This window comes from Saccostrea cucullata, unplaced genomic scaffold, assembly GCF_032062105.1.
Source record: "Saccostrea cucullata isolate Sc308-1 unplaced genomic scaffold, CSIRO_AGI_Scuc_v1 ctg4684, whole genome shotgun sequence".
Taxonomy (NCBI): Eukaryota; Metazoa; Mollusca; class Bivalvia; order Ostreida; family Ostreidae; genus Saccostrea; species Saccostrea cuccullata.
The window spans coordinates 24,780-51,546 of NW_026930044.1; the positions used below are offsets into that span (position 1 = coordinate 24,780).

A 26,767-nucleotide genomic window follows, 5' to 3' on the forward strand; every position below is an offset into this window, starting at 1 on the left:
GAGTATCCCCTGCCAACCGGCCACACCCGTCCTGTGCTCCTTGTCATGATGGGGAAATAACGAAAAAATCTGCAGAAATAGTATAAAAACGTTCATTATCATTTGACTTGATAATAAATTGTATATTTGCTGACAGGGTCATTGTAATTACCATCAGATTTGCGAAATGTTGATTTCAAATGACTGTTGATCGCGAAAATTTTAGTGAAATAATGTGATGCTTTACTCCCCATTTGTTTTGTTTCGGTTGACTTTTTCGGCTTTATTAGTCCCCTACCAGTGAAACCAGAGGGGACTATAGGTTTCCTCTGCGTCTGTCCATCTGTCTGTCCGTCCGTCTGTCTGTCCAGCTGTCTGTCAGTCTGTCCCACTTGGTTTTCCGCACTTTTTTTCTAAACGCTTGCAGATATTGAGCTGATTTTGGGTACGTGGGTGTATCTTGATGAGTTACAGATCAAGTTTGAATATCGTTCCGATTCAATGACTTTTTACGGAATTACGGGCTTTTCAATTTTTCAGGGCTTTTCACACTTTTCTCCTAAATGCTTGCAGATATTGAGCTGGTTTTTAGCATGAGACTTTACCTGAATTAGTTATAGATCATGTTTGCATTTCGTTCTGCTTAATTGATTTTTGAAAGAATTATGGTATTTTTATTTCTTTAATTTTATAATTGGGTTAAATATAGGGATCGTGATGCACTACATTTATGTCGTGATGCACTCAATTTATATTCTAAACGAGATTGTCATGAATTGAAACTTGCTGGATAGCTTGTATAAATTGATTAGTTATAGATCAAGTTTGCATTTCGTTCTATTTCATTGATTTCTCAAGGAATTGTGGTATTTTTTTTTTTAAATTGGGTTCACAAAAGGAGATTATCATGATTTGAAACTTGCTGGATACCTTTATCATGTTTATAGTGACAAATATAGATCAAGTTTGATTTTTCCTGGTATAAAATTGTTGTTCAACCATGTAAAATAAGTTGTTCTGACCAAAGCATTTGTGTGTGTTAAATGGCATTCTAAGACGTCACGAGTCTTTCTTTGTAAGGCAGGTCCAATACATTTGAATTTCATTTCTATTCAAGTAATAACTGAAATGTCCATATTTAAATAACATTTTTTTCATACACAGGCTCCAATAAAATGACACCCCAAAGAGAAAAGGGAACCCGGTAGGGGACATGTATTGCTTATGCAATACTCTCAGAATGCTTGTTGCGGTTTGTTATCTCCATAATTCTTTTTACACCTTTAATAAATTACGGTCTAAATCAGAATAGTACCATACACATCTAGCAGTATGGTCATTATTAAGAAAAAAAACCATTTGTTTACAAACTCTATGGACAACTATCGTATGTATACAATGCATATACAACAATTTTTAACAACAACAAAATAAATAAATAAATAAATACGGGATACTTGTACAGGGTGCTCTGGGTGTCCTTCCGTATGTCTGTTGGGAATCCATCTATTATCCTCCACTGAATCTTTCGTTTTAGTAATTGTACAAAAGTAGAGCATGCTCTTGCGTATCGTATCAACTGATAGATATAAAATCCGTATGCAGGTGATGAAAGTGCATGTACATGTATATTAATTGCTGCATAAGTAAGGGAATTAAAGATTGAAAAGTTAAAGTCATTTTTTTTTGGTTGTTAGATTATCATTAACGTCTTTTTCAAGTTAAATATCCAACAAGCTAATTCAGAGAATTCGTGTCCCCCGCTTAGGGAAAAAGTCGGATCCCCCTGACTGAATTTGTAGAATTATTAAATGTATACATGTATACTGAGGCAAATAAAATACATGTATGTCAATATGCATATAAAGATTTGATTCTTTATTATGTGTATAGAAGATTCTTTTTATATGGAATATTTAGCACACTGTAATGATGATTTTATAACCTCATAAATTTTTCATTTCACATGCTGAATACTATCATTTAGTAAAAAAAAAAAGAAGAAAAGTATTTTAAAAAAAAGAAAAAAAAAAGAAAGGAGGACCGGGATTCGATCCCGAAACCTCTCTCGTGTGAAACTAGAGACATAACCACTAGACCACGGAATCGCACTACACAGTGTCAAGTATATGCAGAACTAAAGTCACATACATGTATATATTCATGTTCGGTATTCTCAAAATTTTACACAGTCCATGGTGTTTGATTTATTTAGCCTTTATTGAACAGTTCTAATAGATGTAATAAGAACATAAAGTCCGCCGAGAACCTGTTTTATACGCAATAACTCTCCTCATGCCCCTGCGCTAAAAATAGCGACATGTAATACTATAAATACTCTTTGAGAGGGGCGAGAGACGTCATAGGGAGTTTTGGTATAAAATTACATTGCATAAGCTCAAAATCTTCCTGAAATATCGCCCGGAAATGATAGTGTTACACACAGACAGAATGTATAAATTTACGACCTTGAACTTTGACCTTTTGACCTCAAAATCAATAAGGGTCTTTATTAGGCCACAGGGAGTTGTTATGTACAAGCCAGAGAACTTAGGGAAAAAGCTCCCCTGACTGAATTTGTAGAATTATTAAATGTATTGTATACTGAAGCAAATAAAATAATGTATGTCAATATGCATATAAAGATTTGATTGCTTATTCTTCATTATGTGTATAGTTCTAAGATTTTTTTATATGGAATTTTTATCACACTGTAATGATGATTTTATAACCTCATAAATTTTTCATTTCACATGCTGAATACTATCATTTAGTAAAAAAAAAAAAAATATATATATATATTTAAAAAAAAAAAAAAAAAAAAAAGATATCGTGACCTCTCACACTTGAAGCGAGAGACATAACCACTAGAGCACTGAATCGCTTTGACCTTGACCTTTGACATGTGTGAAGTATATGCAGAACTGAAGTCACATGCATGCATATGTTCATGTTTTCATGTTCGGTATTCTCAAAATTTTACACATTCCATGGTGTTTAATTTATTTAGCCTTTATTAAACAGTTCTAATAGATGTAATAAGAACATAAAGTCCGCCGAGAACCTGTTTTATACGCAATAACTCTCCTCATGCCCCTGCGCTAAAAATAGCGACATGTAATACTATAAATACTAATAGGCCACTAGGGAGTTTTGATATAAAATTACATTGCATAAGCTCAAAATCTTCTTGAAATTGCCCGGAAATAATTGAACTTTCACCTTTTGACCTCAAAATCAAAGACGGAAGACGGACGGACGGACGGACGGACGGACAAACCCAAATTAATATCCCCCACTTTTCAAGCGGGGGACAAAAATGAAAATAACCATTGTTATTTGACAGTAAGTCGTTATAAAATAACCATTGTTATTTGACAGTAAGTCGTTTATATATCTATTTATTATACCTCTACTGTTTTTTTTATGTCCCCCTTCGAAGAAGGGAGGGCATATTGCTTTGCTGCTGTCTGTCGGTCCACTTAGTTTCTGTTCATTTTCTTCACAACCGTTGCCCATACTGAAATGAAATTTGGTATTCAGATATATCAGATGAATATATAGATAAAAGTTCTGTTTTGGGTACGATCGCATGCGCAGGTCTAGAGGGGGGGGGGGGGGTATAAAATTACATTGCATAAGCTCAAAATCTTCCCCCGGAAATGATAGTGTTACACACAGACGAATGTATAAATTTACGACCTTGAACTTTCACCTTTTGACCTCAAAATCAATAGGGGTCTTCATTAGGCCACAAAGAGTTGTTATGTAAAATTTCATTGCAATAGCTCAAATGGTTCTAGAGATATCGTGTACAAGGTGGGAAAAAGTAAAAAGTCACCCTTGCAGACAGATTCCGTAACTTTGTCAAAGTGTAAATTGTTTATGAAATAAAGTCTTGTTGGTACTACTTTGTATCTAATTGGTTCAAATGCAAAGACCTTTTATTGAATGTATTTATTTATTTTATCTACATTCAATATTGTCCCCCGCTTGAAAAGTGGGGGATATTAATTTGGGTTTGTCCGTCCGTCCGTCCGTCTTTCTGTCTGTCTGTAACGCTTTCGTTTCCACACGATATCTCGAGAACCCTTTGAGCTTTTGCAATGAAATTTAGCATAGCAACTCCCTATGGACTAAAGAAGACCCCTATTGATTTTGAGGTCAAAAGGTCAAAGGTCAAGGTCATAAATAAACAAATTCTGTCTGTTAAAACACTTTCGTTTCCACACGATATCTCTAGAACCATTTGAGCTATCGCAATGAAATTTAACATAACAACCCCCTGTGGCCTAATGAAGACCCTTATTGATTTTGAGGTCAAAAGGTCAAAGTTCAAGGTCGTAAATTTATACATTCTGTCTGTGAGTAACACTATCATTTCCGGGCGATATTTCAAGAAGATTTTGAGCTTATGCAATATAATTTTATACCAAAACTCCCTAGGACCTCTCTCACCCCTCTCAAAGTGCCCCGCCCCGTTTGTTTTATTAGTATTTATAGTATTACATGTCGCTATTTTTAGCACAGGGGCACAAGAAGAGTTGTTGCGTATAGAAAACAGGTTCTCGGCGGACTTTTTGTTCTTATTACGTCTATTAGAACTGTTTAATAAAGGCTAAATAAATCAAACACCATGGATTGTGTAAAATTTTGACAATACCGAACATGAATATACATGTATGTGACTTCAGTTCTGCATATACTTGATTCTAGTTAAAGTGACTCCGTGGTCCAGTGGTATGTCTCTCGCTTCACATGTGAGAGGTCCCGGGCTCTAATCTCGGTCGCTCCTTTTATTATTTTTTTAAGTACTTTTCTTTTTTTTAATATGATAGTATTCAGCATGTGAAATGAAAAATTTATGAGGTTATAAAATCATCATTACAGTGTGATAAATATTCCATATAAAAAGAATCTTCTATACACATGATAAAGAATAAGCAATCAAATCTTTATATGCATATTGACATACATGTATTTTATTTGCTTCAGTATACATGTACACTTTTAATAATTCTACAAATTCAGTCAGGGGGACACGAATTCTCTGAATTAGGTTGTTTCATTTATTTCCATTTCCTTTATAATTGCGCTGCGTTTAAAATAGAATTGTTGTTAATGGTTTGGTCTAATTTTTGTATCGGTATAATAAAACAGTTAAATTAATGTATATCTCTGAGGGAATCAGCAAGATTCCAGTTCCCCTCGAGCAAGCCTATTTCCTACGGATGCGCCTCGGGAAGTAGACTTGCTCTTGGGGAAATGGAATCTTGCCGACTCCCTCAGTGATAATTGTAGAATGTCGCATTAAAGGAGCAGCAAGTGTTTTCTCCATAAGATTTTGGACAAACATACGAGTGTAAAAAAGAAAAAAAAAGATGGAGGACCTCCGAGGATGTATTATTGAATAGAACTGAATTTCCATTCTTTGCGTAGAGTCTCTTATCTTGGAAAGATAATGTACATATAAAACCAAGAATTCACGATTTTTAAAGCGGAAGTTAATTCTAGAAGATGGTTCGGTATCTAGCGTTCGTGTTATGTGTACCTCTCTGCTTTTCTTTGGATCTCTTCGAAGTTTTCCACAGAAACATAAAGGATGTTGAACATGAAGGTTTAAAATATTTTTATTTCACTTTCACAAATATGTTATTTAAATTTTTAAGAATTTTAGGATAGTGGTTTAAAATTTGGATGTTGAATCAAGTGATAACAAATGTTATGAACGTAACACGTGCAATTGTTCCTAATTATATTACTTAACAAAATCTACTTATTCATAATTAAATACGTTCTTTATGAATTTTTAGTTTCTTTTTAATAATTGAATTATCTTTCTTTTTCAAACTGAATAACATTCTGAGGAAAATTACACGCCAATAATAAACGTTTGATATCAATGACTTTTAAATTATATAATAGCTCAAAATAAGTTTAAAAATAATTGTTTTTTAAATAATTTACAGAATTCTCAAAAATACTTTGTGAACCTTCTTCTTCCTCCAAAATATATGGCATGCCCCAACATTTGAAGTGCAATTTGAATTATCGTGGGAAGGAAATAGATCTGAGTCTAAATAGAAACCATCACGACAGATATCGTCTGCCTGTTTACTCAATGACAGACGGTAGTTTTGAAGAGGAAATACTAGAAGACCTTCAGACCAAGGTCAGAGAGCACTATCTTTAGTAAAGTTTAGATATGTCATTCTGAATTAGCCATGTACGTCTGATAAGCCTCACACCGAAAATTTCACACATACACAAAGTCATTCAAGATTAATATGAAGTTTAACATGAGCATAAAGGCTATAACATATTTACACGAAAGGTCATACATGTATACTACATGTAGTACTGAGTATATGAAAAACTGGGAACACTTTTTCCGTCTCTGGTTTGTGGAATGGAATTGTTTTTATGATTCGAATTATTGGTAAAAACATGAATGATGCTGAAAAACAAGAGATCTGTTTATTAAAATAATATTTTTCCCAGTCCACATCAGTTGCCTTCTACCAAAACCATGACAGCACAGCAACATTTAAAGTCGAAAAGATTACCAGCCAATCTTCCGTTCATTTTACTCTGGTGAGAACACTTTTCCTTATTGAATTTTGCTATAAATCATTTCTATTTTGATATATTTGAAACAATCGATATTCAATTATAATTTAAAACTGTGGATAGAACAGGTATTCTTGGATATTTATATAACTTCCATTTTTTTCCAGACAGGTTACATGTTCAGAGGAATGAGGCACGTAATAATTCACCCTGTACCAGGACAAATTGAGCATAGGATAGCATTGTCACGTCATAATGAAACCAAGTTTGATGTTGGAGGTAGCGCACAATTTTATTTTTCACTTAATCAAAATATTATATCCGAAAAGCTCCTAATATAAAGCCTGACCAATATAAAGCCTGACCACTAACTGTTCAGTAGACCGTCATGAAGAAAATTATTTAAAAGTTATTTGTACAGACCAGGGTAGTTTAGACTCGCAAAGGTTCATTTTAATTTCATATCTCAAATGCTAAAGATTTTTGTTTTGTTAATGATATATGCGTATGTTTTTGGCAATAAAACGCATCAAAGAATTACTGTAAAATCACTTATTTTCGCGGAGTCGATTTTCATCGAGGAGAAAATTTTGTTTGATTGCTTTCAATTTGCAATTCTTATTGGTAAAAAAAAAACGTGATACTATTGTAAGAAATTAACATTCTTGTGGACAAAAATGGTTTTTATACCACTAGATAACGAAGTTAATAGTAAACATCCATGAAAATTAGTAAATTCAGGGAATTCTTATACTTCCTTAAAAGAGCACTTGAAGAAACCTCAACCTACAAGTGGGAAAGCGGTACCATCTGACGCTAACACCTCTCGTCTCGGTATAAGGGCGGCACCACATGGCACCACTAACGCTCAGCTCAACGTAGCAGAGATTCTCGTCATGGTGGATTACAAGTTTTACAGCAAGTAATTCAACACTTCCAGTGGTTCCTATTAAAAATTGATCTCCCTGATAAACCATCCTAAGAAGATTTTGATTCTTAATCTTAATTGATGTAAAATGCAAGCGAATAATGTCTTGAAAATTTCAACTCACTGTTTTAGTGTTAGCCTAGGCAGATTTGTTTTACAAAATATACATGTATTTGAAACCTTATGCAGAAAAAAGGGATCTATCTCAGCAGATCATATTACTTGGTATCTGTTTTTACTAAGATTGCAATTTAACAAACAGAAATAAAAGTTGGTGTATTTATATATATATATATATATATATATATATATATATATATATATATATATATATATATATATATATATATATATATATATATATATATATATATAAAGCACTAAAAAACCAACAACACTGTATATCCTAAATGTCGGATCTACCAAGTAGATACAAGGTCACGGATGGAAATTTATATAAAGCACTAAAAATGACCAACGACACGAACAATAAAAATTGTCAAATTTTCGGGACGCCCTGTCCCTTCCTCAGGACAAAGAAAAAAGTTAAAAAGTCATAAGAACAAAGGAAAAAGAGAAACAAAAACAACTAGCACTACTACTAAACTACTAAACACTAGATATTTACATACTTAATTACATGTTGAATTGGAAATTTTTAAGAACACTAATAAAGAAAGAAATCCGGACCGCTATGAAATGCGTCCGGTCTATCGGGTATACTCGGGTGAAGTGCGATTTACATAATTGAACGAATTAATTATGCTAATTAATTACGAGAATCAGTAGATCGTACATTGTTTCATTCTCTCAAAATGGCGTAACTTTACTAAATAAAGAATAATCAAAGAAAAATAATATAGCAGGGATATTTAAACATATGAATTATGATCAGTTATAAATTTTGAAATATTTAAGGACTTATTATCGGGAAAAAATAATTAACAAAGGTGTAAGCAATACATAGTTATGTGGGTTGTTCGAGAGTTGGTGATGCAAATTAACTGTAGAGTTTACACTAAATTGAGAGAATAATCTTGTTTAGTATCATCAGGAATTGGGTCTAGTTTACGTTCATTCTGGTGAAGTCATTCAGTTTGTTAATACCATTAGGGCGGAATGACTTCAATCTGTGCATCCAGAACTTTTCTTTGCTTTTTCTCTGAGCATCTGTCCATCTTGGGTTATGGTCAATCACCACTACTGTCATGTCCTCCCATTTGTGACCCTCAAGGTTGAAATGTTCCCCAACGGGTTCACTCAGTTTTTTGGTCCTAATGGTCGAACGGTGGTTATTTACTCTCCTGCGGAGATCTCCTGTTTCACCAATATACTGTTTGGAGCAAACTTTGCAACTGATGAGATAAATGCAGTTGTCAGTATGACAGGACAAATTCTCTAGTATTTTGTTGCTGCGGCCTGTAACAGGGCTGTTAAAACTGTCTGTGTCACTGCTGTGCTTACAAAGAAGACATCTCCTGTCAGAGTAAGTTTTAAAGCCCCCGTTAGGTAATGGGTTGTTCAATCTGGTTCTTACTACCATGTCCTTTAGGTTCCTTGGGCGTCTGTATGCTGCCAATGGGGGTTCCTTAAAGACCTCTGCCATTGTTTGTTTGAATGGAGAATTAGTAGGTTCTTTTGAAGGATACCGCTAAGGTTCTTAAGGACGGGATGGTATGTGGTTACCAGAGGGACCCTGTCGCTATTGTCTTTTTCCTTGTAGCGTAATAGGTTTTGCCTGTCATGTTCCGCCATCTCATCAATAGCTGTTTGTACGGTGCGGGCATTGTAGCCTCTTTTGCATAAGTGGGACTTAAGAAGACCACTTTGCTCCTGATATAAGGCAGGGGACGAACAGATGCGTCGAATTCTGGTGGCTAGACCTTTAGGCACTCCCTTAAAAGTGTGTGGGGGATGACAGCTAGTGGACATAAGATATAGGTGGGAGTCTGTGGGTTTGGTGTGGAGACTGAATTCGATTTCACCATCAATCAGGGTAGATGTAGTATCTAGGAATACGTTTTTCGAATTAGATATGACTACTGTAAATTTGATCGACTGATCGACTGGCAAACGTAATGAATGCTTCGAGGCTCTCGCGACATTCCACCAACTTCATCTCTATATCGTCAATGAAACGCAACCAGCTATGGGGCCTAAATGGTGCTTGAAGTAGCAAGTTGCGTTCCAGTCTACCCATGAAGACATTGGCATAAGACGGTGCCATTTTCGTACCCATAGCAGTGCCATTAACCTGCAGGTAATGTTCTCCATTAAACATGAAGTTGTTGAACTTGAGAACATGTTCAAGGAGCTTAGCAAGGGACTCGGTAGAAGGAATTTGTATGGATCTACTATCCCAGACTTCTCTACAAGCTTCGATACCCTCATCGTGCGGAATATTGGTGTACAAAGACGTGACGTCCATAGTCACGAGGAGGGTATGATCTGGGAGGCCAGTAGAGGGCGTCTTGTTAATGTAGTCCGTGGTGTCCTTGAGATAGGATGGCAAATTCTCTACGTGTGGACGGAGATGTAAATCAATGAATTCAGAAATTTTCTCCGTGGGGTGTCCAATTGCACTGACTATGGGGCGACCTGGCATCATCATAGATCATAATTCATATGTTAAAATGCCCCTTCTATATTATTTTTCTTTGGTTATTCTTTATCAAGTATAGTTACGCCATTTTGGGAGAATGAAACAATGTACGATTTACTGATTGTCGTAATTAATTAGCATAATTAATTCGTTCAATTATGTAAATCGCACTTCACCCGAGTATACCCGATAGACCGGACGCATTTCATAGCGGTCCGAATTCTTTCTTTAATAGTGTTCTTAAAAATTTCCAAATCAACATGTAACTAAGTATGTAAATAAGTGTTTAGTAGTTAAGTAGTAGTAGTGCTAGTTGTTTTTTGTTTCGCTTTTTCCTTTGTTCTTATGACTTTTTAACTCTTTTCTTTGTCCTGAGGAAGGGACAGGGCGTCCCGAAAATTTGACAATTTTTATTGTTCGTGTCGTTGGTCATTTTTAGTGCTTTTTATAAATTTCCATCCGTGACCTTGTATCTACTTGATAGATCCGACATTTAGGATATACAGTGTTGTTGGTTTTTTTTAGTGCTTTATATATGTATATATATATATATATATATATATATATATATATATATATATATATATATATATATATATATATATATATATATATATATATATAATATTTGTACTGATATTTAGTTAAGATTTCTGCTCTTCAGTTTGGTTGTTAATGAGACTGGATTCACACACGCTACATCTGCTGGTGTGGCCGCTTTCCTGAGCGAGTACATAGCACTCATTTTTGACAGTGTACGTTGGAATCTTTTTTCCCATACATACCAGGAAAATTCAGTGAAATTGTAGATAAGTTGCATTAAAGGAAAATTATTCAACGCTAATACAATTTCATTTTTATTGCAACTTTCTATATGATACAAGATGAAAGCGTCTGTAATATGAATACATTATTAATATCCATTGTAGACTAATATCCCGTATAGAAATCTAGCTAAAAGTGGATTACACATTCTTCTAAAGCCGGTTGGAGTAATAGTTGCAAAGGTAGCCAACTCTTCTTTTAAAAAAAACCCATATACAATTTCAAAGGTAAATAAGAAAAAAAAAACAATGAAACTGTTGTGATATCTCTTCAGACAAAATCAGCATCGACATGGACAGAAAAGAATTTGATGACATCATCGCCTTTTCCCAATATGGTCAACGCCTCGCTTGCTTTAGATAATTTCCATGACTACATTGTTGGACACAAGGCTCTTCCCCCTCACGACCACGCCATGCTTTTGACAGGGTAACGTCTCCCTCATGTAAACTAAAGTTTCAGCAGGGTCACTGCAATTGGTCTGGGGATAATTAGAATATATGTAGTTGAATGAAAAATTGGGTTCATTATCTCAAATTATGTGGTTACATCAGCATTTAATTAACACTGATTTTCTCATCAGACCCTTTTTGTACATGTATACCCAAAAGACTTTAAAAGGACACCCTCCCCTTAGACTACTACCGGGTATATGTCAAACTTTTCACTCCTATTGTGTTTCTGAATATAGGTAAATTAAAATTTTGGCCCCATTTTTTAGATCCTTACACAATTCAGCCGATTGACTTATTTCTCTCTTATATAATATAAGGTAATTATGATAAATCGTTTCGAATTTAGCTTGTATCCTGGTCACGGCACCATATATATATTAAGAAGATTAAATAGGTTAGAAGCACTTTTCCTTTACTTGTTGATGTGATTTTCTTGTCTTTCATGTATCGTTTCATTTCTAAACTGAAGAGAGTGTCTTAAGAATTTGACGGTTCATCTTGTTCCAGTTATAATGAAAATATAGCAAATTGGTTAAAATTTTCGTGTCTATGATTTATTTTTTGAAAAGAGATATCCACTGCAAAACTGTCCAAACACTGATAAACATTTTATTGCTTATGATAATTTTAACTGTTTTTAACATTTAATACGTTCAGATAAAACCTTCATAAATATATTCAGATAAAACCTTCATAAATATATTATAATAAAAATATTTTTTCTCTTAGATATGAAATGAAGGATAGCACCATTGAGAAAAATAATTACACGGATATTTTAGGTGAGTCGTGCAACACACTAAATAATATAATTACACAAATATATAAGTTAAACGATCTGTTTTAACTGAAGGAAATAATTATTCAGATATATTACATGTAAGCTATCCAATATGCTACAAAAATGCACAAATATATCAGGTTAACTATCCAAATAATCCAATATACTAAAGGAAATGATAACAAGGATGTACTAGTTACAACATTCTATATACTACAGAAAATATTTACATGGATATATTTGGTAAAATATTTAATATATCAAATAAGATAAAAGTGAATTTTTAGATAATTCTTTTTGAAAAGTATAATGAGAGACTTAAAATTGAATAATCAAGTTTGTGCCAAAAATGACTGAATGTTAAAGTTAAAATTCACAACTTCAAAATGGTATCCTTTTTCAATATATGAATGTTTAGAATACATTTAGAACATTGTATTGGCATTACCTTTTTTATTACCTCTATGAAATCTTTAGGTATGGCGTCCCTGTCAGCGATGTGTGGATCTTATTCTCAATCCATCGTTTCCTCCCAAGTAGATTTTTCACCAGCTTTTACCATTGCACATGAGCTTGGACACAGGTGATTGACATTCAAATTTCAAAAACCTCCTTTCTTAGTTTGTAAAATATACCTGTTCCACCTTGAAAATATTACAAAATTATTTACAAGGGTAAACCTGTTCTGAATGCTATGATTATTTTAAAGAAGACCTATGTGTTGAAATGACTTTTTCTTGGCAGTCTAGGGTCAAAACATGACGGACAGAATAACACCTGCCTTGAGGATGGTCACGTGATGAACTCCACTCAAGCCCGGAACACGTCGCTCGTTTGGGAATTCTCGTCTTGTTCCGTAACCTACATTAAGACTTACCTTAATAAACTAAACAGGTTTTAGAATCAATTGAATTAATAACTTAAATAAATAATCTCTAACATTAGCAAACCAAAACTTGCTTGAATGCTGTAAAAATTGTGATAATGATTTAGACAATTCAACCATCTCATTGTTATTGGTGACGTGTTCGAATAATTTTCTTTGTTACGTTGGGAATACTTCCAGGTCCCCTCATAATTGTATGGTAACTCAGGAAAACCACGCCAATGACCACAAACTGACCGTCCATGAACACGAATGGTTCGGTCAGATCTACTCCGCAGACCAGCAGTGCCATCTCTTCCTAGGTCCTGACTCCTTTATGGAGAGGGTAAAACTTTGGTTTCCATAATAGCTTTAACTAAGCGTGAGATAATTTATTAAATGCTACAGATTGCAGATGATGATTTTTATACTATATATGAACATTTTTCTTCTTATAATATTTTTTTACATTTCAAAGCGACGCTCAGAATTGTTTTTGCTGTTAAAATACAAAGGCTATTATCAATTTAACGTGTGTCAACTGTTTTTTAACAATACAATAGAAAGTTTTTGTGTTAACATTTTTAAAAAAACTGAAGCTTCTTCAACAAAAGTGCTTTTAGTTTAGGAAAATCAATTTAGTAGTACAATTTATTTCAATAATGTTGTCACCCCTGGGAAAAAAATAAAGCCGACATCACGTAAACATTTTCCAGCAGTTGCACGTAAACTCTTTTGCATCAGCACATTGACAACAAATATGCAAGTCGTGAAGATTGATCTACATTTGTCAAGCGTTCACTACGTTGAAAATTAGTAATTGAAAATAATGTTATAAATCATGAATAACATAGGACAAATTTAATTTTTGGTTAATAGCTCAAAATTCTCATAATAATGATTGAAATATGACGTTGGTTGTTAAAAACTATTTCAGGACGAGTATAACTATACTGGAGCCTACCAGACAGCCTTCTGCCTACAGATGGTGTGTTTTGATCCTTTGGACGACGACTACAATAGGTATGCCGTGCCGGGAGATGGAACAACCTGTGGTCATCAAAAGGTAAGCATCCATGAAGGACCTCGTTATATCTCTATAAATTAAATGCTCCTTCAATGAGTTAAAGAAAGCGTATAATACTTTTTGACGTTGCTTGCATTAAAACAGAAACATTTACATGTATTTATAATCTCACTGAAGCTTAGGAAATATTCTTTAACAAAAAGGTTATTGAGATTCTACCCTAAATATAGGAAAGGGAGATTTGCCAAAAATGCTGTAAGAGTTATGTTAAAAAACAATAACAGTAAAAGATTTTTTTATTTCAAAGATTGATTTTCTTCCAAAATATTTCCAATTCTATTACACTTACTCAAAACTTTTATGTCTGATGAATAACCTAACTAATCGCAAAATTTCAAACATAATGTCACATTATGCAATAAATTAATTTTAGCTTGCTCTGAGTACGATAAATTTTTAAACTGATGCAAGCTATTTAAGAAATAAACAACGTTATTCAATGAACATGGCGTTATGAATAGCAATTGCTCTGCTGGCATATTCCATAATGCAATGTTTACTGAATAATAGAGGTGGGATCAGGGTAGCTGCAGATCGTTTTATATATTTGTCTTTGACCATAACGCTACAGATCCCGTAATGTAAAAAAGGTGCAATTTACGGCGCAATATTTTTTGCGCAATTTGGGGGGGGGTCTCCACTTTCTAGCATTGTCAATCAACTACCTTACACTCCCTAATTCTAGACACATTTTGTAGACAATATGTATATTTTATCCACCTCCCAACCATATACCGGTAGTTATCTCTACAGGCAATAAATTCGCTTGAAGTGAACTTTCAGCAATCTAACATATAATTTTAATCAAGCGAGTTTATCACTCGTAGAGACGACTGTAAAGGGTTGGGAGATGGATAAAATATACAGATTAGTTAAATAATGTGCCTAGCAGTTAGGGAGTGAAAGGAATTTAATTGACCGATGCTGGAAATTCTCCTCAAAAGTGCGCAAAAATATTGCGCCGTAAATTGCACCTTTTTTTGCATTACGGGATCTGTAGCGTTATGGTCAAGGACAAATATATAAAACCATAACGCTACATATCTGCAGCTAGGATCAGGGGACATGGAGAAGTTAGAATTCCTTATCGAATGGTAACACCCGCCGTGTACTTCTTTTCATGATCGGGCAAGAGGGAAAATCCGTACACAAATCAGTTTGAAAATTAATCATGAGCCAAAAACTGTTATGATAAACAGCAGTGAACACTCGACTTTAAAATAGAAATGTATTTATTAAGGCCATTAAAGAAGAAAAAGTGAGTTTAGATAATTCATGTATTTTTGTGTAATCTATTTTACAGTGGTGCATGGCAGGAGCTTGTGTTCACCAGCCAACTCTGACACACAGCAACGGTATCCTCCCCATCTTACTTAAATCAATTGAATTAGATCATTTATTATTACAGTCACAAGGGTATACAACATATACTTATGTATTTCAAAATTCATATATTTTGTTAGTTTTATAATAATATATTTAGAATACAGAATTTTCGAAATTTTTACTTGAAAAGTTTTTTTTGGAAGAAGCCACTTCTTAATTAATGAACTTCATTTTAATTGTCTATTTAATAATAATTCTGATACCATAAATAATCAAATTTGATTAATTCTGATACCATAAATAATCAAATTTGATTAAAATTCTGAGGAAAAATCAAAGTCCATCTGTATGCTTGCATATAACAACAAATTGAGGTTTGACATTTTCGTCTGATGATTTAATTATTCTTAATATTCCCTTCATCATAATATTGTTTAGCATCCTCTAACTTTTTCTACAATTTTTATAGAAATATTGAATCTTCATGGACTTCAGTGGTCTCTCTTATGGAACACATTTAAGTCATCCTAACGATAACTTTCAATGTATAGGTTCACTAAATTTTTTCTTCATCCGATTTATCCACAAACGTCAATAGAAATATGGACATATCCAGGATTTTTGACCCCAAGAACTTAAGTGTACATGTTCAAGTCATAATTTTAAGCTAAAATTGACTCAATATAAAATATATTTTAAAAATAAATTTAAAATAGGTATGTCATGGGACATACATGTATATCAAAAAAGAAATGATGACTCAACTGACCTATGGTCCTGTTGTGTAGATGTGTGCCCCCAGGGAGATGTTCCTGATCGCTGGTTGAGAATGGATTATTATGACGACGATCAGGTGATGCAGGCGTTCAACTTCACCTCCTCCTGTAAGGCCTACATACAAAACAGACGAGAACAGTGCTACATTCCCAAATTCAAATATTCTTGTTGTCAGAGTTGCAGTAACATGGTGTCTTATTCCAATGGTAAGATTGGGTTTCAAAAATTACATCAGAGAGAGAGAGAGAGAGAGAGAGAGAGAGAGAGAGAGAGAGAGAGAGAGAGAGAGAGAGAGAGAGAGAATGCTCTGGAGTCCAGTGGTAAGGAGTTGTTCATTACTTCTTGGGTTTGAATCTCGCCGCGAGACGTGAAGACTTGAGCGTTTCATGAGACCATTACATGTACACCGAGGTCCCTTGTTGCATTTCTCACTGCTAAAAGGCTTTGGTGCCGATTACTATGTGTACAGTTCAAAATTTGCAGCCCTCTCTTACCAAGTGGTGACATCTCAATATGAGTAAGAAATTCTCGAAAGGGACGTTAAACAAGCAAACGAAAAATAACTTTAAAAGCGGAGAACACATACTAAATCACAATATTTATAATGAAAGAGTATATACATGTACATGTATATACAATTGGTGGTATATCTGAAATGCTATTGCTATTTCAAGGTGCTCTTCCCGCTTCTGTGTACAACTCTGTTCTCCCAGAGGACTCTCAGTGTAAGCAGACGTTTGGCAGCAGCTCCTACTTCTGTGGAGTAAGTCATCCGTGCTGGTATTTCATTTTCCTTGACTGAACCGATACATTTTTATTAATGCCTATATGAATGAAATGAATTTCTCAAACCAAACACATTCTTTTAATAAATTTAATTAAATTTGTTTATTAAAAGAAGAACGCCTTTCTCTCTTTATTTTGAGGATGTGTAAGAACATTTCTATATTCACTCCATTTTCTGATAGAGAAGGATTTACGCAGACAACGAGACGGTTGACTTCTGTAGCGCATTAAGATGCTATATTCCTCAGGACGATCTGTGTCATTATATCGCGGCACAGGACGGTACAAGGTGCTCCTTCAACAAAGTGAGATTCTTATTTGTCTTTTTTATACCGTAAAAGCAGAATTTTTAGCGAAGATTTAATTTTGGCATTATTAGCGAGGGTGCTGAGATCGCTAATATTTAATATCGCTAAAATTTCATTGCAATTTATTTGTTATAACTTCTTTAGTGAACATTTTAAAAATTGCTAAAGTTACATTACATCTCGCTAAAAATAAAATACCATTTTTATGGACGAATTGCTAAATTTGCGCCTCGCTAAAATTTCCACTACGGTAGTCTTTACATGAAATCCAAACAATAATAAAATTTGTTTAAAGCTAGATATGTTGTTATGCATTTAAAATTTGCTCTCATGGTATAAATAAAACTTGATGGTATCGCACTTCATGCGTTTTATCAAAATGTTTAATTGTGAAACAATTGTAGTGGTGTGTCGCTGGAGCTTGCGTGGATGACCCTAGAGCGTTGCTTCCTCTTGGTAAAATCTCTCTTTCTTGCTTTCTGTCTATCTCTCTTTTTCTCTCTTCCACATCTAGAAATAATCTATTCAAATGAAGCAGAATTTGTCCAAAATTTTATTCGTGAAAAGAAGAAAAACTTGCAGTGGCCTTCAACTCGACATTTAGATATATCGACGATTCTCTTCTAATGTCGACACGATATATTCCGGAGAGCTTGAAATAAAAGATACCACAGAGTCATGTCACAAGCTTAGAAAGTTTGAATTTTTTCTCCTTAGACTTGGAACATGAAATAAACTTGAAAAATATTACATGTAATTAATATTTCAATAAATTACAAATTTGGACAAATCACACTCGGTAGAGTTTTACAGATAAAAACAAATTTCAGAATATGTTAGCTTGGTGCTAAAGGTGAAATATACACTTCAAAAATTATACCAAACCAGGTGAATTTTATGAGGAAAAGCAAAATGGTAAGAATCAGCCTATGTGATTTTTCTGATTTTTCACCATTTTGTGTTTCCTCGAAAAATGTTGCATAAAGGCAAAGGGAACAAAAATAGTCAATGCTGTAAATTCTTAGGTTACTGAAATAATCCTGTATTCAAATGCATCATTTTCTTGATCGAGTTTGATTAACATATTTCATACCAGTGGCGTGGTATATTGTTTCTTACCATTTAGAATTTTAATTCTGATGAATATAAAGGTCTCAGGGTGAATAAGACCTGTCGTTAGATACATGATCTCCCAGAAACCTGAACCCACTTTGGCGATCAAGAGGTCCTTGTTTATTTAATTAAATTTATTTACTAGTTTGAGATTTATAATTTTGTTCTTCTGTATCTGTTCACTAATAGTGAAATATTTACAGGATTTTCATTTCTTCTTGAAGATTACAGTGCGACCCCAAGTCCCCAGGAACAATGTCAAGTATCGTATGGTTCTGATGCCAAATTCTGCGGGGTATGTAAAATATACACCCGACTAAATAATGCTTTTGCAGAGGGCATAAACTTATACTGTATAAAAAAAACTTACAACGACACTAAGTCATGAATGTGTCAATATAGTGTTAAGGAGGAATGGAGGATATCCTTTTCAATAAGTCTATCGACCCGGAATTGTTCTCCTTCGTCTATTTTTTCTTTTTCTACAGTGTACTTTTCAACTGAACTTCTCTAAATTTTAAGCAGTATTGATGGTCGGCATATCAAGGCAAAGAAATGCAATAACTATCAAACTTAAATTCTTATTTCAATGTTCTAGCTACCATATTGTTAAATGAACGTCGTATGCATGAAAAAAATGAATACCATTTTGATGTGAGGTTTAGACCCTTGGGTGATTTGATTAGATAATTAAATCTGTAAGTATTTATATTATCTTTATACAAGTTGATGGAACAAGAATTTCAGCAATCTCGTTGAATGTCATCATTTCGTAAATTCTTTGGTCGATACAAAGACCTTGTCAGCAGATACAATTTATCATTGTGTCAAATACTGAGTGACGTTTTTCATACTATTTGTTAGTCTATTATTTATACACTGAATTGACGACGGATTTTCCTATTTTGACAAGGGGCACACGGCGGGTGTGACCGGTTAGCAGGAGATACTCACTCCTCCTTGGCACCTGATCCCACCTCTGATGTTTTGAATGTCCGTGTTTGCTCTGCTCCTAGTTTGAATTGTTTTATGGACTTTTGATCTTGAATAGTGTTCGTTATCTCCATTTATTTCATTTTATACACTTGGAGGTCTAGCAAAGCGAGTTACGAATACTGAATAATTTTCGAAACGTGTTCAGGAAATAAATTATAATGCAAAGCTTAACTAATAATATAATTAATATCCATTATAAATATTTTTAAAATAAATGATTCATACAAAAATTGATGTGAATGCTTATCCTTATTCACAATTCATTGTAATAATATACAAAATACAATAATATACTTTCATTTGCAGAATACGGATACATATGCCGATAGTTACCACGCCATTTGCGAAAAGCTGTATTGCATCCTTCCAGAACAAAAACTTTGCCATGCTATATTTGCTTTAGATGGAACTCCTTGTGGTCGCAAAATGGTAAGTTTCATACGAAGTTTTACTCACTGAGTATCTTGGTATATTAAAAAATATCCAATGTTATTTTGACTGATTCTGAATCAAATTTAATTAACTTTTGATATTACCAGATTATCCGTAAAAAGACAGGAAAGTAATTGTGACTTCGTTTACGTCCGTGGACCACAAAGTAGAATTCAAGTTTAAGATATTAGCTCTTAGCTCTTTCTTTTTTGAAAACCGATTGTATTCAGAGTTCTTGCCTACCAGGTTTTGTTCACTGCGGTTTCAGACCCATTGGAAGTTAAATTAACAAAAAGTTTATGGTGAATCTAAGTTTTAAGTTTTTGCTTTCACGTTCGGTAGAAAACTTTCTTTTTACTTAATCACATTTAATATTGTCTGTCAATATTATTTGGATAAAGTCCTCAAATAAGAGTATCGTATACAATATTCAAGCTTTTGAGACTAGAGACATCAAAAATTCATATTCGGTCCAGATTAAGTGTAATATGTACATAGTACATTGTAAATTTAAATAATGAAACATCAACGTTTTGTTCACGTGCGTTAATTATCCAAGTCTGAATATATTTTGATACAATTTTTACTACAAAAAAAACAAAACATTCCATTTCTTTGCAATGCCTTTGTATGGTTAAAAATCATTTTTCTGATCGTAGATTTGCAGGGAGGGGTCGTGTGTTCATAGTGAGCATGGACTTGATCTTCCTGGTAAGAAAATAGAAAAACAGCGTAATATTTGTTTGGAAATAAGAAATTTTAATACATGTATTCGTTGTGAAAGAAGTTTAATTAATCCCGGCTTCAATTAACAAAAACAGATCTCTACTTCACCGGGTACAACTTTACATATTTTTACTTAACCGAATACATTTTGAGATCGATATTGTAATATTAACGTGTTTTTCTGAATCAGATAACTGCCTATATGTAGACAAGAGTACTTGGTGCCCACAAAATATCATGGGGCCAGATACGGCTTATAAGTGTTCGTTTGGACATAACGCGGACCTCTGTTGTTTTACCTGTCAGAAGTATGCCAACATGTCTATGCCAGGTGAGCACATGTAAATAAGTGAATTTATAAAATTAGTTATCTTATTTTGACAAAGAGGTGAAGCTACATGTTGATTTTACCAAAACATAAAGGCTTGTTTTTAATTGAATAAGAGCTTTTCATCCATGATCTTCACCCTAAACATTTACACCATATATATGAAATAAATATGATAACAGTTTCCCTACTTACATGTATAACAAAAATGTTTGTCTAAGTGTAACCGAGCAGTAAGGCAGGTGTTATGTTTTCTTCAATTATTCACGAAATAAAGGCATTGATCTAAAATAAATGGTAAGGAAACACATAATCAAATATATCTGTTACATACCATAAGATGCGTATGATGGACACTGGATTATAAATATACTTCTTTCTTGAAAACGTAATACTACTCTGACATACATAGGTAAAGCGCGGCAAATTTATACTTATGAAAATGTATTATTGGATGAAAAAATAGGAAATAATCAGTCAAATGAAAGAGCCAATGAAATCATAGAATAAAACTTTACTCAAGCAACTCAATCCAGATGCGCAGTAGAACTTTTGGTTAATCAAATTTTAAGATTTTATTTCTCAAAACGATATGAAAAAATAAATAAAATTGAATAAATACATATAGAAATAGATTTCATAGTATCACATAAGGAGAAAGGGATCTTTTGTAACTTAAGTCTTTTTATATTTCTTCAGAATGCTTGATATAAATAACATATCTATTGGATTATTTGAAAATAGATATATTTTCTTAGAAACTCCAAAGTAAAAACTTAAAAATATGCTGTAGCCGATTGTCGCTTTGGAGACGAACTTTCCTACACGCGCTACGGATTAACCTGTATGCAGCTGGTATCACCGTCCCCTCAGCAGTGTTACGAGCCGCATGTTAAGGAGAGATGCTGTCAATCATGTTACAACGCCGCCCATTCTCTACCAGGTATATCGCCACTTTGCCACTCTATGTTGTGTCACTCTTTCTAATTTATTATTTCTTTAAAGGTGTTTGATCTCCTCACAACGATCTTAATATCATAACTACAAAAAAAAAACTATAAAAGGGAATAGAAAAATTGGGAGGAAACAACACGTTGCCAACGTAACAATGTCTCCTTCAGATTGCATTGCTGAAGCAAAAAATGAATTGCACGAATTTGAAGAAAAATATGGGGAAAAAAGTCTTGTTGATGAAATTTTTCTATTGCCTTGCAAAAGTTTATGTAAACTACAGTGTACTTTATCTATATTGCCACTAAGAAGAAAAAATAAAATGCACATGTATTAGTAAACAGGTATCACAGTACAGTAATTTTTCTTGTGGCAAATTCATCTTAATTTAGAAAGTACAATTTACTAGTAATCAGTTACTTTGTCTTTATATTCTAAGGGGTGTTAAGAATTAAAGTTCGTTCCATACTGAAATATTTTTGAAAATGTCAAAGAAATTTTTCACTACAGAAATTAATTTTTCATATAGAATATACTTTGATCTATATAACCATTGGTGTTATTATTAACTCTAGATATCAATTCATTTTTAGTTCACCTGAGCCGAAGGCTCAAGTGAGCTTTTCTGATCACATTTTGTCCGGCGTCCGTCTGTCCGTCTGTCTGTCCGTCTGTCTGTCTGTCTGTAAACTTTTCACATTTTCGACTTCTTCTCAAGAACCCCTGAGCCAATTTCAATCAAACTTGCCACAAAGCATCCTTGGGTGAAGGGGATTCAAGTTTGTTCAAATGAAGGGCCACGCCCTCATTCAAGGGGAGATAATTGGCAATTAATGAAAATTTGGTGGCATGTTTTAAAAATCTTCTTCTCAAGAACAACTGTGCCAGGAAAGATGAAACTTATGGGGAAACATCCTCAGGTAGTGTAGATTCAAGTTTGTTCAAATCATGACCCCCTGGGGTAGGGCGGGGCCAAAATGGCCGACCAAAGTTTTTCATAGAAATATATAGGAAAATTCTTTAAAAATCTTCTTAAGAATGACCAAGCCATAATTCATCATATTTATATGGAAACATCCTCAGGTAGTGTAGATTCAAGTTTGTTCAAATCATGACCCCCTGGGGTAGGGCGGGGCCAAAATGGCCGACCGAAGTTTTACATAGAAATATATAGGAAAATTCTTTAAAAATCTTCTTCTCAAGAATGACAGAGCCATAATTCATCTTATTAATATGGAAGCATGCTCATGTAGTGTAGATTCAAGTTTGTTCAAATCATGACCCCCTGGGGTAGGGCGGGGCCAAAATGGCCAACCAAAGTTTTATTTAGAAATATATAGGAAAATTCTTTAAAAATCTTCTTCTCAAGAATGACAGAGCCATAATTCATCATATTTATATGGTTTACATGGAAATATATAGGAAAATTCTTTAAAAATCTTCTTCTCAAGAATGACAGAGCCATAATTCATCATATTTATATGGAAGCATCCTCAGGTAGTGTAGATTCAAGTTTGTTCAAATCATGACCCCCGGGGGAAGGGCGGGGCCAAAATGGCCAACCAAAGTTTTACATAGAAATATATTGGAAAATTCTTTAAAAATCATCTTCTCAAGAATGACCAAGCCATAATTCATCATATTTATATGGAAGCATCCTCAGGTAGTGTAGATTCAAGTTTGGCGGGGCCATAATGGCTGGCCAAAGTTTTACATAGAAATATATAGGAAAATTCTTTAAAAATCTTCTCAAAGATAGAAAATCCATGATTGTTTATGGGACTACTTTTGGATTTTACCTTTTCAATAATAAACTAATTCATACTTTTACAAAACCACAGTGCTCAGGTGAGCGATGTGGCCCATGGGCCTCTTGTTCTTTTAGTTACAGTTCTTTGGTTACTTTGTGGAATGAGCAATTCTAGATAGAGCTGATTACCAAATATGCTCTGAAAATATTTGCAGATTTACTTCTAACTTGGAATACTGATATATGATAATATACTGAGTATTTGATTTACAAAATATTGGCAATTGAATTTTTCAGGTAAAATAAACCCTCCAAGTTTAGATGACCAGTGCCGTGTTTTATTTGGTGCGAATTCTCATTTCTGTAAGGTAATGTACGTGTATATATAAATGATATGTTCAATATATATGCTAGTTTTCATGTGTTATTGATCCATGATCATTGTGTATTGGGTAATGGCATAAATCTGTATTAACGGAACGAACGTCCGTGCCATTTACATGTAATGTATTTTATTTATTATAAACAGTATTCATAAAATAAACAAATTGCCATCCACACACAAGTCGCTTAACATAAAGTCTCCCTTTTTAAGGTCAGACGAGACGTTCCTCAATTGATTTTAAAATCTGTTTTGTGTACCTTCGTAATGTATAAAAAATATTCAAAATTTTAATAATATTCTGATTTCTAAACCAGTTTCTAAACGTTTTTTTAAAAAAAATCCAAACACCAAACATTTGAAATTGGAAAAAAAAAATTTCTTCCCCAAAAGATTATAAAAAAAATATATATGGTATATATATAGAAATGCCTATATATATAATTTTTTGTATAAACATGTTTAAGTAGCAATACTTAAATGACAAACTCCTAGAAAAAAATTATCGATTATTAAGGTAGTCCGATCCTCAGATGTATAAAATTAGCAGTTAAGTAATAAAAAATACTCATAAAAGTATATCTGAATCCACAAATTTACATAAATTTATCCACAATGTTTCTTTTAAATTAGAGATTAAAGTTAATCATATTATTTAGGAAAAATTGTCAAATTTCCAATATTTTTTCAGAAAAAGCGAATTGGAATATCAGCAATGCATTTTCTAATTGCAAATTAATCAGCAAATATATTTTAGGTTAAAAAACAATAGGTATCCAGGCATTCAGAGAAATTGTCATGATTTTTATACTTATTTTGGTATTTTTTGTTTTCTATTTTCGTCATGTATTCTATAATACATAGTGTAAAAGGCTTTTGCTATTATTGCAAGACATAACAAATCACTTCTTATTTCATATCATGCTAATAAGCATTGGTATCTAAGGCTGGATTCAAGAAAATCTTATTTCTCTAAAAGTATATTTTTTTTCTCCTTTTAAAGGGCACAAATGTCAACTTTTATAAGACCTTTTCTAGGACTTCCTAGGACCTTGAATCTTATAAAGATGAATAAAATGAAAATTGTTGCATGAAAAAATTTCATTTTCAAGCTTCAGTTTGATGCATTTCAAATTAAATATTAATTTTAGGAGTTATCCTTAAGGAACGTCTCGTCTGTCCTTAAGTAAACATACAGTATATCGTTTACATTTTATTTAAAACAGGTTTTAAGTTCTGATTTATTTCCCTTTCACCTTCATTGAACATTTTCAATATGAATTTCATCACATCGAAGATGAAATATACATAGAAAATTTGCAACAATTTGTTGCTATAAGGAACTGAATAATGGATATCATTTCATAGCATCATCTAGCGTCATGTATCAATATTTAATACACTGCTGCTTTAAACTCTAGTTAAAGCCAACGATGTAAAATTTGTGTCAAAAGATTCCTTCCTCCGTCGTGTTTGATTGTTAAGAATTAAAAGTACATAAAGTAGTAAAGGATACATTATTAATTTTTGCATATGGAATTTTCTTGCAAGAGATAATGAATCAGCAAATCATTACGATGAATCTTGATTATTTCAAAATATAAACAAACTAAAACAACTTTCAGTTTTCTGAACTGAGCTTGCTTACCAAATGTGAAACATACAACCTGACATCAATTCGTTATTATCATACTTATATAATAAAAAGAAATTGCCCAAAGGATTTATGTTCAGATGGAAAGCTTGATTGTTTTTTAGATTGCAAGCACAGAATATCAAGGGGAAAGCTATGCAAAAATATCTCCAAAGAATGTCATTGCGATAAAAAATGTCCATGTGAAACTTGAGGCATTTAGTCACATAAGATATATCATCAAATGTGCAAATAGCACTGCAACCATCAGATCTCAACCCCCTTTTCTGTTTGTTTGAATTTCATTGGCAATGCATCAAATTCTTTTGATATAATATATTTAGACATAAAATGACTTATACCGGTAATAATTTTGATTTAATGGACCCGGCGAAATGATTGAAAACTGCAGAACACCATAATATACAGATAAAAGTAACACTCTCAAATATTTTTATGGAAAAAAAATTAAATTTAAATATTTTTAAAAATCCTTAAACGAGCAAAATTCAAATAACGACAAGGCCAAAAATCTTTTACATGTATCTCAACATAAATTTTCTGGCTGATTTTTCTGACAGTCATTTGATGTATTACAGTATATGCATACTTGTGTGCTGAGCATTTAAAATAAAAAAAACATAATTAAAGGAAATATAATAAAAGGAATATATTACTTTGGTATGTGAAATTACGGTAACTTATATGTTGATGAAAAAAGTTGCAATATATATTTGTTTAAATAAAAAATGTAAACGTTTTCAGACAGTAGATACGTATTCTTCTTCATTTGAACCCCTGTGTGGGACTATGTATTGTGCTGAGGCTAGTGGTAAAACGTGTCACGGAATCCTAGCGGCGGACAGAACACCCTGTGGACCAAGGAAGGTCAGCTCTACTGGTTCAAGGAGTATTTAACATTTCATGACGCCATTGTAATAATTATAACAGTTTGAGTTTTTATTTCAAAATTTATACTTTTCTTCTTCATGTTGGGGTAATTTCAAGCAATTGAAATTTATCATTTCTTGAAATAAAACAAATTGAGTTTATCTTTCATTCTGTATTATGGCTACTTTATTCTTTAATATTTATATTAGTGGTGCTTGAATGGAACTTGTGTACATGATGATAATGCTCCAAATATACCCAGTAAGTATCAAGATA

At 33.2% G+C, this 26,767-nt stretch overlaps 1 protein-coding gene across 4 annotated transcripts in view; it reads left to right on the forward strand.

Moving 5' to 3' along the window:
• The first annotated feature begins 5,470 nt into the window (after positions 1–5,470).
• LOC134282777 (uncharacterized) overlaps positions 5,471–26,767 on the forward strand; it is a 33,752-nt gene continuing 12,455 nt past the window's right edge. The window contains exons 1-26 of one of the 4 annotated variants that reach the window (XR_009995351.1): positions 5,471–5,596; positions 5,949–6,151; positions 6,481–6,573; positions 6,717–6,828; positions 7,315–7,471; positions 10,744–10,834; positions 11,009–11,086; positions 11,179–11,333; positions 12,089–12,141; positions 12,618–12,723; positions 12,885–13,034; positions 13,207–13,351; positions 13,943–14,071; positions 15,396–15,447; positions 16,207–16,401; positions 16,870–16,958; positions 17,164–17,286; positions 17,694–17,745; positions 18,627–18,697; positions 19,705–19,827; positions 20,490–20,541; positions 20,747–20,887; positions 21,678–21,827; positions 23,883–23,953; positions 26,366–26,535; positions 26,701–26,752. Coding sequence is in view for 3 of the 4 variants with exons in the window: in XM_062765170.1 (XP_062621154.1) it covers positions 5,497–5,596; positions 5,949–6,151; positions 6,481–6,573; positions 6,717–6,828; positions 7,315–7,471; positions 10,744–10,834; positions 11,009–11,086; positions 11,179–11,333; positions 12,089–12,141; positions 12,618–12,723; positions 12,885–13,034; positions 13,207–13,351; positions 13,943–14,071; positions 15,396–15,447; positions 16,207–16,401; positions 16,870–16,958; positions 17,164–17,286; positions 17,694–17,745; positions 18,627–18,697; positions 19,705–19,827; positions 20,490–20,541; positions 20,747–20,887; positions 21,678–21,827; positions 23,883–23,953; positions 26,366–26,488; positions 26,701–26,752 (2,866 nt within the window). In the remaining variant the exon portion in view is untranslated. Of the gene's footprint in view, positions 5,597–5,948; positions 6,152–6,480; positions 6,574–6,716; positions 6,829–7,314; positions 7,472–10,743; positions 10,835–11,008; positions 11,087–11,178; positions 11,334–12,088; positions 12,142–12,617; positions 12,724–12,884; positions 13,035–13,206; positions 13,352–13,942; positions 14,072–15,395; positions 15,448–16,206; positions 16,402–16,869; positions 16,959–17,163; positions 17,287–17,693; positions 17,746–18,626; positions 18,698–19,704; positions 19,828–20,489; positions 20,542–20,746; positions 20,888–21,677; positions 21,828–23,882; positions 23,959–26,365; positions 26,536–26,700; positions 26,753–26,767 lie in introns of those variants that run through there. The other 3 variants (XM_062765170.1, XM_062765171.1, XM_062765169.1) reach the window with 3 other exon arrangements.